General features: G+C 39.9%; 1 protein-coding gene across 3 annotated transcripts in view; it reads right to left on the bottom strand.

Annotated features, from left to right (window-relative positions):
- Nucleotides 1–3,438: 3,438 nt before the first annotated feature.
- MRPS6 (mitochondrial ribosomal protein S6) overlaps nt 3,439–17,238 on the bottom strand; it is a 79,857-nt gene continuing 66,057 nt past the window's right edge. For 2 of the 3 annotated variants that reach the window (XM_069074958.1, XM_069074959.1), the window contains exon 3: nt 3,439–3,822. In XM_069074958.1, the coding sequence (XP_068931059.1) occupies nt 3,639–3,822 (184 nt within the window). In that variant the 3' untranslated portion in view covers nt 3,439–3,638. The remainder of the gene's footprint in view (nt 3,823–17,238) is intronic. The other variant, XM_069074957.1, reaches the window with a different exon arrangement.

Here is a 17,238-nt window from a genome sequence, read left to right as displayed (position 1 = left end):
AAAAAAAGGCCAGGGGGCGGAGAGATGTAGAAGCATGACCTTCCCACGGGCTCCAGCTTCCACCTTCTCCAATCCATGTAAAAAGGGGACTCTAAGCAAACTTTGGAGCTGCAGAACCCACAAAATTACACAGAGAAGCTAACTGCCCACTGAGGACAGCCCAGCAGGTCGGCAGGAATCGGCCAGCACAGCGCTCTGGGAGCCGAGCCCAGCCCCACGCCAATGCTTTAGCCCCAAGGCAGGCCTGACCAGCCGCTGGCCAGAGGGACTCCAGATCAGCAGCAGCTGTGGCCATTTCCAGATTTATCAACACACAGATGCGAAGGACAAAGTGAGAGGTCAGTGCAGTCTGGACTTTGGGACCCAGTAAGTGGGAGTGCAGGGCTTTTGCCCCCTGGGGCGAGAAGCTGCTGAGATGCTGGCAGAGCCAGCCAGTGCCACGTGGCAGCTTCAGCTCCTGGCCTGCAGAGTGTAGGGGGACCAAGCACCAGTCTGAGGGGTAATTGCTCTTGCTTTAACCTTCTTGGATCTGGATTGTAGTCTAAGGTGGAGGTCCTGGGGTGTGTGTCCAGCTTGCCAGAGCATGTGGAGACTTCAGAGAGGGCACCCATCTAATACCTCCAGCAACTGAGAAAACCCCAGCGTTTGGGACAAAAGCTCCCCTGTCTGGTGGCAGAGTCCTACCGTGGCAAAAAGCCCAGGGGTCAAGTGACTGAGGGGCGACATGACCAGGCAAAGGAAACAAAGCAGACAGAAGATTCTAACATTAGACTCCTGTTTTGGGGACAAAAAGGAGCAAAGCATGGAACAGGAGGAAGACAGTGAAGTCAGAACTCCTGCACAAAAAGCTTCAAAGGAAAATGCGAGCTGGTTACAGGCCATAGAGGAAGAAGAAGATAAGAGAAGTGGAGGAAAAATTGGGAAGAGAAATGAGAACAATGAAAGAAAATTATGAAATGAGAGTCAACAGCCTGACTGAGGAAAATAACACTTTAAAAAACAGACTGACTCAAATGGCAAAAGAGGCTCAAAAAGGCAATGAGGAGAAGAATGCCTTAAAAAGCCGAATTTGCCAGATGGAAAAAGAATCTCAAAAGCTAACCGAGGAGAATCATTGCTTCAGAATTAGATTGGAGCAAATGGAAGCTAATGACTTTATGAGAAATCAAGATGCTGTTAAACAGATCCAAACAAATGAAAGAATAGAAGGCAATGTGAAATAACTCATGGGAAAAACCACTGACCTGGAAAATAGATCCAGGAGAGATAATTTAAAGATTATTGGACTACCTGAAAGCCATGACCAAAGTAAGAACCTAGAAATAACCCTCCAGGAAGTTCTCAAAACTGCCCTGATGTTTTAGAACCAGAGGGTAAAATAGAGGTTGAAAGAATCCACCGATCACCTCCTGAAAAATATCCCAAAAAGAAAACTCCTAGGAATATTATTGCCAGGTTCCGGAATTCCCAGATTAAGGAGAGAATATTACAAGCAGCCAGGAAGAAACAATTTGAATATTGTGGAAACACAATCAGGATAACTCAGGATCTGGCAGCTTCTACACTGAGGGATTGAAGGGCTTGGAATATGATATTCTGGAGGTCAAGGGAGCTGGGATTAAAACCAAGAGTCACTTACCCAGCAAAACTGAGTATCATGTTTCAGGGGAAAATATGGTCATTCAGTGGAATAGAGGACTTTCAAGCATTCTTGCTGAAAAAACCAGAGTTGAATAGAAAATTTGACATTCAGATACAAGAAGCAAGAGAAGCATGAGAAGGTAAACAGGGAAAAGATATCATAAGGAACTTATCAAAGTTGAACTATTAACATTCCTACATGGAAAAACAATAATTGCAACCTATGAAACTTTTCTAAGTAGTTGAAGGGATTAGAAATATATATATATATATATATATATATATATATATGTCTATATATGAAGGTATATGGACATATGAATACATATGTGAATGTGTGTATATATGTTTACAGGTATACATAGAGGGCACAGGACCAACTTAACAGGAAGGGATGATACTTAAAAGGTGAAATTAAGAGGTGAGAGGAATATAATGAGAGGAGATGGGGAGAGACAGATTGGGGTAAACTATCTAATACAGAGAAGAGGCAAGGGAAAATGGTTACAATGGAGGGGAAGAATAGGAAGGCAACAGGGAATGGGTCATCCTTATTCCCATTGAATTTGGCTTGAGGAGGGAATGAAATACACACTAAATAGGGTATCTCACCCTACAGGAGAGTAGGGGGGGAAGGGGATGAAAGGGGGGGATGATGGAGGGGGGGGCAGGCGGGGGGGGGGGAGGGAAGTTGGAAGTACCCACTTTTGAAAAGGGAGGGGATAAAAGTAGAGAATAGAACAAATGGGAGGTGGGAGGAAAATATAGTCAATCTTTTACAACATATCTACTATGTTATTGCTTTGCATTAGCCACACATGTACAACCTATACTGAACTGCTTATCTTCCCAGTAAGGGCGGGTGACAAGGAAGGAAGGGAATGAATCTGGAACTGAAAGTTTTAAAATCAAATATATATATGTATAAATATATGTGTGTGTGTGTATATATGTATGTATGTATATACATATATATATATATACTGTTATTAATATCATCTTACATGTAATTGGGAAATAAGATATACAGGCACTTGGGCATAGAGATCCACTGGAAAAGTCGAAAGGGGTATGGGAGAAAATATGGGAGAGAGCAGATTGGAGAAGGGGATATCTTGTGGGATTGCTATTTTGGGGTGGTGGGTAGAGGAAAAACGGGGAGAAGATTTGTAACTCAAAATCTGGTGGAAATGAATGATGTAAATCAGAAGTTAATAAAGCATTAAAAAAAAGGCCAGAAAATTTGCTCATAGTTAAATAAAATACAATTTCCCCTTCTTCTGCATTTCCCTCAACCTTGTACATACAGTTCTCTGAATTTTTGTCAAGTCTGGATCCTCTGCCAAAAAACAATCAAAACTCAGTCACCCTAATCCCTAATGAAAGTATATTGAGAGAGTGTGAAGAAATTTATAGACTATTTTTCTTGACCTTATAGTTATTTTTAAAATCACTTTTATTGCCCTATTCAAAAGGAATTTGTACAAATATTACACAGTAGTTTTAAATATCAATTTTTGTCTAGTTACACAGTATGATTATGATTGGCTAGAAAAAAGTCCCTAGCAGTTCAAGGCAGTTTCAATGCATCTGTCTTTTGCAGGGTGTTATTCACATTTCTTTCAGTTTCAACAAAGATTTACAATTTTGATGCTACAATTTGAACACTTTTCTCATTTTTTGGAAAGAGGAAAATGACTTTAGAAAATAATGATATTATGACCTTACATAGGTCTGAGGATAACTGGGCAACCAGCCATGAGCAAGTCACATTCTTCTGACAAAAGAGACCCAAGGTTACTTTATTACTATATTAATTTTATTATTATATTAACTTTATATTAACATAGTAACTTTTAAAAACTAAAAGTACACTTGCCATTTGTTAATTACAAAGTTGTTTACACAATTGAAGGTCAAGAATAGTGAACTGATAATAAATGGTGCACTTTCACCAAGGAATTAGAAAAAAGGCTGCAACCATGCACATCTTCTATTTATTTCTTCTTGGAATATAATTTATCTTCAAAAGGAACAGGAACAATGCCTTCACACTCTTTCACTGGTAGGGTTTGTGGGTGTTTCACAATATTCGGTCTGACCACATCAACATCTCTGGATAAGTGTTCTATTATACTCTCAACAGCTGTTGTCGGTGCATAAAAATCCACCAAGAAATACCTGCAATGACATAACCAAAGCTTCAATTCAGTCATTCATTCTACTAGAATTTATTTAATACTTACTATGTGCTAGGCTTTAGAGATGTAAAGTTTACCTCCAAAATTATTTTGTTAGATTTTATTACTTTGGCCAATTCCCTCCCTTTAATCTCCAAAGACAGATATCTGTCCCATTCTTTCCCCCCAAAAGAGACGGATGATCCTTGAAATCATACAAGGGTGTCCATAATCAGAGGATTTTTGCCTTAAAAAAAAAAAGAGCCCTTAGAGGTTCTGACTCTGTATTCTATTATCTTTTTACAACAAAAATTCTATGGAAATGTTTCCAGGTGAACATTCACACATATGAACAATAGCACTATATAATAGATATGGTTCTGGACTTCAAGTCAGGAAACTTATTCCACCTACTTTACATGGCTATTGTAAGGAAAGCACTTTGCAAATCTCTTTTCTGTCTTTCTCTTCCTTGGCATATGTCATAATATCTGATTTTGTGGACAATCCCCTCCTTGATATCCTTCATTTCTATGATCATCACTGATTTGGAATTATAAGGGACCCTATGGGTCATCTAGCCCATATTCTTTGAAGCCCAGAGGGGTTAAAGGACTAAGACTGTGTCAAAGTCAGGGAGGTACCAAGCGACAGGGCTGTGACTCACAACCAAATCCTCCAACTCCAAATTCAGCACTCTTTCCATTACACCATGCTGCTGCCTCTCTTGGTTTCCATGAGGCTTCCCTTTCATGGTTCTATCTCTGGGATTGCTCCTTTTTGACTCTCTGGCTGGTTCTTCATCCAGTCCTTTCATGTGGGTGTGCCTTAAAAGCTTCTCTTAATCCTACTCTTCCCTCTCTCCCCTTTCTCTTTTGTGATTTCTTCTACTCCTAGGGCTTCAACAATCACCTGAATGATAATGATTCCCAAATATCTAGTTCCCATCTCATGCTTTCCCCAGAAATGTTATCTCCTCCTGAGCACTTTGCCAGCACCTTAAATTCATGTCTAAAACTAAATATGTAAAGACATAAACCTTTCCCCTACAATTTTTTGGAGTCATCTTTATGTTTTTCTTCCCCCTCGATCCCATTCCCAGTATACAATCTCTCTCAAACCCTGCTTATCTCTCTTCCACTCCCACTGCAATCTCAAATGTTCAAGTTCTTATCTCTTCTTCTAGTGGTCTGTAGATCTTTTTAACTGCCTACACTTAGTAGCAAAAAGTTGACCTTCCCAATATATCTATTCATAAATTTTATATACACCTATATACTTGCATGTGTGTTTATAAATCTATACATACACACTCATATACTAATATACATAGGTGTGTATAGGTATGCACATACATGTGTATTTATATATGTATCCATGCTACCCAAGCAGAGAGCCCAGGGACAAGATCCTATCATCTAGCACCAGGCTTCTCTCTCAGTCCCCACAGACTTCTCTAGACAGGTACTCAAAAGGACAATTCTGAACAGTCTATTCACTGACATTCCCCAATGGACCTCTTTTCAAACTCTGATACTTTGCCTGAACTCAGTCCTCAATATGTAGCTTCCCCTTACACTCCTTTATTCTCACTAAGCCAATGATTCTGAATCCTCCACTGCCAAAGTACACATCCAAATCCCCATCTCCTTTGCTCAATCTTTTATTACTCTTCCCCTCCTCAACCCAATAAGGTTCTGCACCAGATCTGCATGCCCTTTCACTTCTGGGATGCTTGCTCCATAATTAACTAATTTCCTTTCATCTTAATCCTCTTCCTTTCTTACTCTTTCCATCTTCTGATACACTGTGAGACCTGGCTCCCTTCGGAAGATGTGGTTTTTCCTTGAGGCTTGTACTTCCTCTCATCCCCCTGACTCACAAACTTTGGGAAGATATTCAGAAGAATACTGCTCGCTCTCACAGGCACTTCCAGATTCTCCCTCTATCACCAACACTAAACAACCAATTCTTTTGTGAGACTCACACTATCCAAACATCACCCGGTTCAGACTCTGGGGAATATCTATTGACCCTTAGGACATTTGCCTTCTTTCCTCAATGATTTCAACATACACACTGAATGAAGTCCCTTCAAATATCCTAACTTCTCAGTTTTTCAATCTACTCAACTCACAACATATTCCTCCTCTACTTCAACTCACCTACCACAAAGACAGCCCCAACACTCTTGATCTTACCATACCATACCATTCTTCTTCCATGTTTGTGAGCCCTGAAATTCTTTTATCTGATGTTTTACCAATCCATCTTTCCTTACACCTTTCAACCCTTAAGCCTATTCTCTTTACTCAACATAACTTCCATTTCCTCCAGCCCTCAGTTCTTTTATCACCAGTACATTGGCTACACTATTCTCTCTTCTCTATGTTATTAACCTCTTGATGAACTAATTCAACTCTACACTAACCTCTGCTATCAAATGCCTTGCCTCTTTATCCTTTCATAGATCATGCCTTGCCAAATTCCAACCTTTGATTATACCACCATTTGTCTCCTTGGTTGCTAAATGGAGTTGGTGAAAATCATAATACTGTATTGATTAGGTTCACTACAAATGTATATCCTACAATTTGAACTGGGCCTTCATTGCAGCAAGGTAATCATAGTACTTAATCAACGCACTACCTTGCTCTCCACAGAGACATCTACAGTTCAATAAAGTACTAGTAGACCTTGCTCAGTGAGGAACGGCTAAGTTCAATTCTTGCCAAAGGCACTAATTAGTAGCTATGTTATCCTGGGCAAGTCACTTAACCTCTATCTGTCTGGTTTTCTCATCTGCAAAACAGAGTTAAGCACCTGCCTCACAGTATTGCTGTTGCTGAGAAGATTGTTGAGAAGATCCAACAAGAGAATAGATGTAAAGCATTCAGTAAACCTTAATGTACTATATAAAGTTTGGCTAGTTATTAATATTCTTCCAAATCTCTTCTCTCCTTAAGCCTCTCATAGCACTCCTCCTACCACTCGCTCTGCTGAGAACCTCACAGAAAAAAAAAAACAAAAAAGAAAGCTATTGGTTTCTTTTTTCTTTTTCCTCAGCTTACATTCTTATGACATCATTCCCTACTAATTGTTTCACTCCAATCTTATATGAAGAGTTCATACTTCTTACCAAGGGGATTGCAACCCCTCTATATACTTAAGTCGATAGTTTCGCCAAGTTGGGCCAAAACAAAACAAAATAAAAATTCAAACCATCTTGTGACCAAACTGATAAGAAATCTAACTGAATCTGGCTAGGCTGGTCCTTGAATGTGAAGACACATGTCACTGGGTCTATACAAAAGCCTCTTTAACTTTTCCTCCACTGGTATAGCCTTCAGGAACACAGGGCTACTTTCACACAAGGAGGAGGTTTCAGACTTTCCAGGATTATTTTGCTGCCTTGAAAAAACAATTCATTTTCACATCTCTTTAAGTGTTGCTGGGGAAAGGAGGTGGGTAGGCAGGGGGTGTTCTGATTCATGTACTCCAGGTGGTGATGGCAGAAAGGCTGGGAAAGTAGTTTAGAGTGAGTGGTTTGGTCTACAACCCTTGTCCATAAAAAGCCAGAAACTAGATTTCTGGAATTAGCCCAACCTCTGGGCCCCCAAAGAACACAGTTTGGGGCCAACCTTCGTGAAAAAGCTCCAGCACCAGCCCCGGAGTTGGGAGACCCGGGATTGGTTCTGGCCTCAGATACTTAACACCCACACAAAATAACTGGCTGTGTAACCTTGAACAAGTTACTTAACCCTAATTGCTTAAAAAAAAAAAAAAAGAAATAAAAAGCTCCAGACCAAAGCAGACTTTCTCTTAGAGGGTCTAGAGTTGATCCCTAGGTCATCCATAAAGGTAGCAAGGTGGTTACGGTGGAGAAAATGCAGGACTGGAGTCAGGGAGAACTGAGTTCAAATTCAGACTCAGACACTAGCTATGTGACCATGGGGGCAAACCACTTAATCTTTGTTTGCCTCAGTTTCCTCAAATGCAAAAAGCACCTACTTCACAAGGCTACATGAGAATCAAATGAGATTAATTTTTCTAAAAGTGCTCAGCATAGTGCCCAGCACACAGCAGGTTCTATACAAATTCCCTCCTGGTATGGATGACAGGCCCAGGATTCCAAATGACTTAGCACATCTGCAACTAGAGCTCAGATTAGTGACAAATCATGGCTGGAACACATACAGCGTGCTCAGTCATTTCTACCTTGCTATCCATTTTCTGCTCTGGATAATAATACTATTTCAGTCAGACTAAAATGTGGGCCCTCAGCAATCAAGATCACTGCCTAAAATGCAAAGAAGCCTGTGCCCACAGCCAAACTTATTAAAGTCATTCAGTGCTTATCATCCAGTTGATCTTAATCTAGGTCTCCTTTGGGCAAAAACTTCTTGATTCTTTCTTACAACTCTGTGGAAATTTCCAAAAGGAGTGAGGTTAGTGCCAAGAAAGAGACTGCACTGCCCTCACCACTCTGGCTAAAAGCAGAACCCTCCCCTTACTGTGGGTAGAAGGGAGGTGGGGAGAGAAAGGAAAGCCAATAGCAAGCTCTGACTAGAGCAGGCCCAGGGAAGGCTTGGCACCATGTCAGCAGATGATCACATTCAGCAGTTACTAGATTTATTGATCAGGATCCACAGGACCCAATTTAGCCTTTTTGGATAAAATATTTAACAATCCCCTATCTCCTTAGCTCTTTTTTTTTTGGGGGGGGGGTAAACTTATCAATGAATGAATGACTCAATCAATCAATATTTATTTAGCCCTTACTGGTATACATGCAAACTATATGCAAATCACCATTCTAGGTGCTTTTGTGAGGTCTAGAAAGCATGAGCTAGAGAAAGGCATAAGAAATGGACCCTTATTTCAATGAATTTATAATCTCTTTGGGAAGATACTATTTATAAATTTTTTTTTAAATAACAATAGTAGAAAGAAGGTACTCTTGGAAATTCTAGAACAGAATTAAATGAACAACTATCTACTTGTATCCCCCAAAGAATACAAGTTCCTTGAGAGTACGAATTGTTTCACTCTTTGACTTTGTATCACTAAAGTGTAACATAGTGCCTGGCATACAGTAAATGCTTAATAAATACTTGTGGACTGATTGATTAAAAATTTTCTAACTGAAAAGAGAGAATGCCAGTGAGAGTCAATAAATGTTCATGAAGAGTCCACTATGTGCCAAGCACTGGGCATATAAAGAAAAGCACAGGCTAAAGAGTGAATGTCTGAAATCTTTTCCTTTGACTGCAAACCCTCCAGCATAAAACACAGGCTCCTCCATTTCATGATTAAGAGTCCCTCACAGGGGCGGAGTCAACATGGCGGAGTAGAGACAGGACTTCCCCACAGCTCTGGTTTCCCCCTCCTCCAATACATGTAAAAAAATTACTCTAGAAAAACTTTAGACCTACAGAACCCACAAAGTGACAGAGAGAAACAAATCTACTGCTGGAGGCAGCCTGGCAGGCTGGCAGGAAGGGGCCATCACACCAGGCTGGGAGCCCGGGCCCAGTCCCCCCCAGTGAGCCATGAGGTTTTGGCCCCAGGGTGGCCCCAACCAGCCGCTGTGGGAGGAGACTTCAGGAGAGTAAAGCACCAGCAGCCGGGGTGGCTTACAGACTTCTCAACCCATAAACACCAAAGACAAAAGTAAAAGGTCAGTAGGGAACTCTGCTGGAAGGGGGGTGGGAAGAGCAGGGTCTGGCCCCTGCCCCTGGGGCAAGAAGTGGAGAAGGCTGCACAGCCTCAGCTACTAGAATAATCGCTCTTGCGATTGGATCTGGATCACAGTCTTGGGTGGAGGTCCTGGGCTGTGTGGCCAGGTGCTAGAGCTTATGGGGGCTGCAATGAGGGCACCCTCCTAATTGCTCCAGCAGCTGCGAAAACTACAGTGATTTGGGACAAAGCTCTCTCCATTCTGAAAGCAGAGCTCTACCGTGGCAAAGAGTTCAAAAGTCAAGTAATTGACTGGCAACATGAGCAAGCAGAAGAAACACAATCCTATCATAGATTCCTTTTTTGGGGACAAAAAGGATCAAAGCATGGAACAGGAGGAAGATAATGAAGTCAGAACTTACATAGAGGGCACAGGATGGGGGCCTTACTAGAAAGTTGTGGGGGGGGGTAGGATGGGGGAGGATATAAGAGAGAAAAGATTGGGGAAAGGGGTATTCAGTAGGCTAGCTATTTTGGGGTGGGGGATAGGAAAAAGACAGGGAGAAAAATCTGTAACACAAAATCTTGTGGAAATGAATGCTGAAAACTAAAAATAAATAAATTGGGGGGGAAAAAAAGAGTCCTTCATAATATGGTTTTATCCTGCCTTTCCTGACTTAAAACATAACTCCCCTTCATGCATTCCCTTTTCATTACAATTCTGCCATACTGGTCTATTTACTATTGCTCACATGCAACATCCCATCTCTGTGGCTTTGCTTGGTCTGTCCCTGACCCCCTCCCACATGGAATGCACCCCCTCCATCTGCCTTGGAGAATATCTACCTTCCCTCAAAGTTCACCTCAAACACCACATGAGGTCTTTCCTCGTGTCCCAGCTACTAATGTCTCTTCTCTGAAATTATCTTGTGACTATACAATATTTATATTTTTATGCATACAAATGATTTTAAAATAGCATTTTATTTTTTCCAGTTATATGTCAAGACAATTTTTACCACTCATTTTTACAAAATTTTGAGTTCCAAATTTTTCTCCCTCTCTCCCCTTCCCTCCTTCCTAAAATGATAGGCAATCTGATATAGATTATATGTGTGCAATTGTGCAAACCATATTTCCATATTAGTCACAGTTGTGAAAGAAGAAACAGATCAAAAGGAAAAAACCAAGAAAAAAAATAAATGAAAAAAGTATGCTTCAATCTACATTCAGAGTCCATCAATTCCCTGTATGGATGTGAATAGCATTTTCCATCATTGATAAGTCCTTTGTACATGTCCTCGATCACTGTGTTGCTAAGAAGAGCTGAGTCATTCAAAATTGATCATCACACAATGTCGCTTTTATTCTATACAATGTTTTCCTGGTACTGCTCATTTCATTTTGCATCAGTTTGTACAAGTCTTTCCAGGTTTTCCTGAAATATGCCTGCTCACCATTTCTTACTGCATAATAGTATGCCACTACATTCCTATACCACAATTTGTTCAATCATTTCCCACAATACATTTATTTTATATCTACATATGTTCTTTCCACAGAGATAATGCAACTTCCTTCAGGGAAGACTGCTTTATTTTTATCTTTATATTCCCAGCAAGAACATAGTACCTGCCACTAAGCAGAAGCTGAATGTTTTTTGATTGTTTGATTTGGAACTGGAAGAGGGCCATTAGAGGCCAACTAGCTCAAATGAAGAAAATTAGGACCAGAGAGGCGAGTTGCCCTAGGTCACACTGAAATGAAGAGGCAGAAACAAAATTAGAAATCAGGTTCTCTGACTCCAAATCTAGGGCTTTCTCCCACCCATCCACTAGTTGGAGATGTCTAAGTGACATCTAGTTAGAGACAAGTGGGCAAAAGCTGTTGATATGGGACTGGAGTTCTAGAGAAAAATGAGAAGTAGTGATATAAATGTGACCGTTATCTGCTGTGTAGGCTAGGCTAGTTGTTGTTCCACCAATACTACAGACAAGTAAGATGTCCCTGAAACTTGATTGGTCCAGGAGGCTCAGGACATAAAAGAAACCAGCCAGAAGTCAGTGACCCTCAGATTTAGCACATGTTCCATATCTGTGCAAGTCACTACTTACTACATGACAGAACTTGTTTCTATGTGAAGAAATGGGGGGAGAGGGAGCAGTACTATATCCTTGTTTAATGTTCTTTCTATGCTATTGCTAAATAAACCTCCTTTTGTTAGATGGTCTTGAGTGCCTCATGTAATTCCAATCTCAAACCTGAATTACCTGAGAAGCCTGAGTCACTCCTGACTTACAACATGTACAAAGAGCTGATAACTGAACCCTTGGGAATGGTAGAGAATAGCAATAGAGAGAGAAGAAAAGTGATAGACCTTTGACATAGATGACGATCCAGGAAAGAATGTGGTTCCACCATTATGAGGAAAACTCAAAAATGGTAGTTTCAATCAAGCTTGAGAGATGGGAGCATCCAGGAAGAAGGGGTAGTCAACAGCGTGGGGAAAACAGCAGAGAAGTCAAGGAGAATAAGACCTGAGAAGGCCAAGAGATGAGACAATTCAAAGACCATGGATGATCTTTAAGGGTACAATTTCAGTAGAGTACCAAAGTAAGAAATAGGTGGTAGGGAAGTGAGGGTTAGTAGTTACAGACAACTCTAGGAGTCTGGCAATGAAAGAATAGTATCTCAAAAAGGTGGCAGTCACAGGAAGGTTACTGGGAAAAAAGCATATTTGTCTATTGCATCAAAAAAAAGATGCAGTGGAAAGGAAGAGATTGAAGACAAAGGAAGGAGAATGATGGATAGGAAAGTGAAGAGGGGATAGAATTGTGGAGATAAGAAGAGGGGTTCGATTTAGCAACAAAAAGGAATATATCTTCATCAGAGACTAAAGAAAAAGATGGATAAAGGTATAAGGAAGGGTCTTGAAGAACTGGCAAAGAGAAAAGGGAACTTACAATGCATGGTCTCAATTTTCCAGTAGAGTAGGAGGCATATCCTATGCAATTTGGGAACAAAAACAGTATGGGAGGACATAGGGAGAATGAGGTGTGAAGAGAAAATATAGAACAGTTGCTGCTGGGGTGGGGTGGAGATCGAGGGTCAGTTAGAAAAGGAAAAGGACTGCCATGTAGCTGATTTGTAGTGGCCTCAATTGGAAGAGTTGCATAACTATAAGAAGTGGAGAATAGTAGGTCAGACAGTTCTGTGGAAATGCAGAGAATGCTAGAATTAAGACCTTGTTCAAAAAAAATTTTCCTCCAATTATTGTTTTAATCAAATATTGTTTTAATGGGTGATGGGGGAGGGGGAAGATTACTGATTTTGGAAAAATCTAAGCTTCAAAACTAAAATCTAAACATCTCTTTATATATTCTGAATTCTGAGAATGACATGAGAAATTACACAGTTAGTGGCCTGAACAATGTGCTACTGGTTTTATATGTGATTCTGGTTTTGTAAGGCAGACAAAATTAATTTGCGCATCTGGATAGTGATTATTAGTAGCAGCTTCATCTTGGAATAGACCATGGCGAGTCATTCAAAAGGTTCAAATTATGAATCTCTCACTCATAACTTACTCAAGCCAGGTAACAGTGAGATATTCATTTTATCTCTCTTGGTCTCAGTATCTTCATTTGCAGAATTGAGGGTTTGGATTCAAGGATCTGTAAGGTCCTTTCTGATTCTAAATTCTATAATTTTATACAAACCTTCTAAGGGTGTCCCAACAGGAGTGGTCATTAGCTACAGATATTTAATTCTCTGTAAAGATCAGATTTCCCCTCTTTTGTCTAACCCTGAACATACATTTAACTCACCACTCTGGAATCTGCTATCAAAGGTCCCCAAGCCAGCTGAAATCTGTGTGAAGAACATGAGAGAATGCCCCTGTCCATGAATGTGGCCGTTTGCATGACTTCTGGTCCTATTACATGAATATACTTCCTTTCACAAATCTCAGTATTCACAATAATTTTTTTTTAATCCCAATTTTCCAGTGTCAAGGAGAAAATTAATTCCAAGGCAGAAACTCAGCACACAAATTTCTCAGGAGATCAGTTATTTATATTTCTAAACACTCAACCCCCTCTACAAGCCTTGTCACTAGAAAGACCACTGCATTGTATGGCACTTGAAGTCACAGCATCCCAAGGGTAAAACCCCAGGTAAATAACAAAAATCTCCACAGCAACCAAATGTAGGAAAATCACAGTACTAAATAAAGTAAGCTCAGTTCTCAAGTCATCTTACTCTGGTAAAGAGTGGGAGAAGAAATTTTTAAAAGCATTTTCTCCAAAAAAAAAAAAAGTAGTATTTGCTCTTTCTTCTGTTCCTCTGGGTACAGGGTTAGCACATGCATAAACATAATTAACACTATGCACTATCTATGCAAAAACATATAATTAATTTGTAGGTAAAACATGAAGGATGCCAATAACATATATATATATATATATATATTTAAAAATACATGTGTGTGTGCATGTTGATGTCATTTTAACCTACACTTTCAGTGGCTTGATTTAATACAAATGCTGTATTCACCATTTAGTGACACTATATACCAAACACTGTTGCAATAGCCAGTCCATGAGAAAAGGCCAATTTGAATCTACATGTTTCTGTCTGCCTCCCTAGCTCTGCCCTTGAGCAGACAGTGGAAATTTCCACTGATAACACTTGCTTGTGGGGGAAGGGCTGCAGAGAGGGGACGTACTGCTTTGGAGCACCTTCAAGCCCTTCCCTAGCACAGTATCTTTTTCTTACTTGTTACTAGAGAAACAGAATCGCTTGAACTCTACAGTACTTCCACTATATCAGTTGGCTTTTCTTGTTATATATTTCAGAGAGATAGTGATTACCCTGATTTTCAAACTGGAGGAGCAAACAGCATTGAAACATCTATATCTTTATGTGTTGCTTCAGTTACGTTTTTAAAATGATTGCAGATTTCTCATGAAGCTGTACCACTGACAATTACAGATAAATTTATTCATCTACAATTATCATTCATTGGGCAAAGGTTGGACTAATTTCTTGATATTTATACAGCACTTTAATGTTTGGGAAGGACATTATATATAATGAATATTGTAACAATGCTGTGAGATAAGTACTACAGATATTACTACCCCTGTTTTATAGATAAGGAAACAGATATGGTTAAGTGAGTCACCCCCACTAACATAACTAATCAAGCATCAGAGGCAGGCTGTGAATCTCGTTCTCTCCTGACCCTTTCCCCTATGCTATGCAGCTCCCTTCACAATCTGAAAACAAAGCAATGGAGAAAGATATTGGTCCTACTGCTGAGGAAGTAATTGGAAATATTAACTAATTAGAAAAACAGAAATAAGAATCAGTTTCCTTTGCTAAGTATAGCTAAAACCCTATGTGCCAGCTTTCCTAGAGTGAGCAGCCCCATCAGGGGATGTGATCCAGTAAAACTCCATTTATTTCCTAGAGTATTATTTATATTTGCATTTCTTCCTCACCATGAATAAAAGGGTAATTTATGTACAAGATGGCAGGCCCTTTTTATGTCTACCTATCAAAACTGTTTTTTAGCAGAGGGAGAAGTAGGAGATTTTTAAAAGCCCTTTTGCAGAACATGTATGTATACACAGGAACCATGGAAATACAGATTTAAATGACCATGGTCATCTGTACCTAAACAAATTAAATGTCACCCTCTCAGTAAATCAACTGAATAAGGAAACAAATAGGGGGATCTTTTAACACAAGAACAAACGCTGTTCTAATGGATTGTGTGGCAAGGAGCAGTAAGATATGAAGCCTCGATTCAGTTCCACCAATCAATCAATCAATCAACATTTATTAAGGACTTACTATGTTCCAGAAACTGATAATATCAAGACAAAAGCAAAATATTCCCTATCCTTAAGGAGGTGACATTCCTATGGGGAAAACAACAGGCAAGTATATTAATTTGTAGATATATACAAACATAAACAGACACAAAATAACCCTGATACCACCAGGTAGAAGAGGAGACCATGAAAGGTCTCCTGAGGAAGGTGAGGTGAGTGTTAAAGGAAACAAGAATTTCTAAGATGCAGAATGGAGAAGGGAAAGCATTCCTGGCCTAAAGAGGGTCAATGCAAAAGTACAGGGATGGGAGATGATGGGAGTGGAAGGAGTAGCAACCGATAGCAGAGAACATCAGGTCATGCATGAAGACCTTTGAATACCAGGAGTCTACTGAATATTGAGGTGACATGGCCAGAACTACATTTTAGGAAAAATCACTGGTAGCTATCTATATGAAGGATGGATTGGAGTAGGAAGACAATGCAGGCAAGCCAAAACCAAGGTTCCAAGAGACTAAAGGATTTTTGCCCATAGTACATATAGCTAATTAATCAAACAAGTTTCAAAGGTAAGATTTTAACTTAGATCTCTTCTGATTCCATGTGCATTTCTTTTTTCTTGTGTACCATACTGTCAGAAAAATCAAGCATGTTTAGAAAACTTATGCCTTTTATAAAGAAGGTCTAAATATTAATAGTGCTTGTATTGATATACCCTTTTCTTGGCATGCAATGCTTCACTTTAAATAAAAAGCTTATAAAAAATCAGCACTCCTGGTTATCATACAAAAAATCCTCAGCGGGTACCTATAGACAGATAGTACTTAAAGTGGGTACCTATAGGCAGACAGGTAGGCAAAGCAATGACAATATTTTGTGGGCAGAGTCTCTAGAGTCCAAAACTGTTAAGTAAGGTCACAGAACCATAAATGGAACCCTGGGTTTTTGATTCTCATTCTCTGGGATTCTACTGCAAGAACTACAAAACATGAGGACCACTTGGTACTCACAGTTGTTCTAGGAAACTTGGTCTGTCCAAGTATAATAGTCACTAACAGCAGCGAGCTGGTAGAGTTCATAGAGTGTCAAGTCTGGAGTCAGGAAGACTCATCTGTTCAAATGTTCAAATCTGGCCTTAGACACTAGCTGCGTGACCCAGGCCGAGTCACTTATCCCTGTTTACCACAGTTAGCTCATCTGTTAAATGAGCTGGAGAAGGAAATGGCAAGCCATGCTGGTATCTTTGCCAAAACAAACAAACAAACCCAAATGGGGCCACAAAGATTCAGACACAACTGAAAACAAATGAACAACAAAAACTCATGTTTGTGTGGGAATTATAGGTAGCTATGCCTGTCTATATGGTCCTATCTCGTGCCACGGCAAACTTGCCCTTTTTTTTTCAGAATACTTGGGGAGCTAATTCTATGTAAATATAGGAAGATCCTTTTTAGTATGCAAGAATAGAGTACTAATATGTTATTTGTACTTAAGAATATTTATCTTACCACCCCCTTGCAAAGGAAACTGCTTCTTCCATGGTCATATTGAAGGCTAGAGCCTAAGGAAATCTGGTTCTTGAGGTAAGAGCAGAGAAACCTAACAAGCATTCATTTTCCCATAAAAACAATGGAGGTCAGGTGTTTTCGAAATACTATTCCATAGGCAAAAAATTAAGTTCCTCACGGGCAAGGGATTTTTTTTTATTCCCCAGAACCTAGTAGTTTTTTGGACATAGTAGGTGTTTTGTTGTGGGCCTAAGCTATGAGTTAAACAGGATTCCCTCCACATCCCCATTACAATGCATAAAGGGAGGTATCTCAAAGGTTATTGATCCTGAAACACCACCCCCATGAGGACTGAGTCTTACATTTCAAGTGCCAACTATTAACACTCCT

Source organism: Petaurus breviceps, unplaced genomic scaffold (genome assembly GCF_028583685.1).
Source record: "Petaurus breviceps papuanus isolate PSGF00001 unplaced genomic scaffold, PetGlider_PUasm1.0 90897, whole genome shotgun sequence".
Taxonomy (NCBI): domain Eukaryota; kingdom Metazoa; phylum Chordata; class Mammalia; order Diprotodontia; family Petauridae; genus Petaurus; species Petaurus breviceps.
This window is presented reverse-complemented; position numbering and strand designations above follow the sequence as displayed.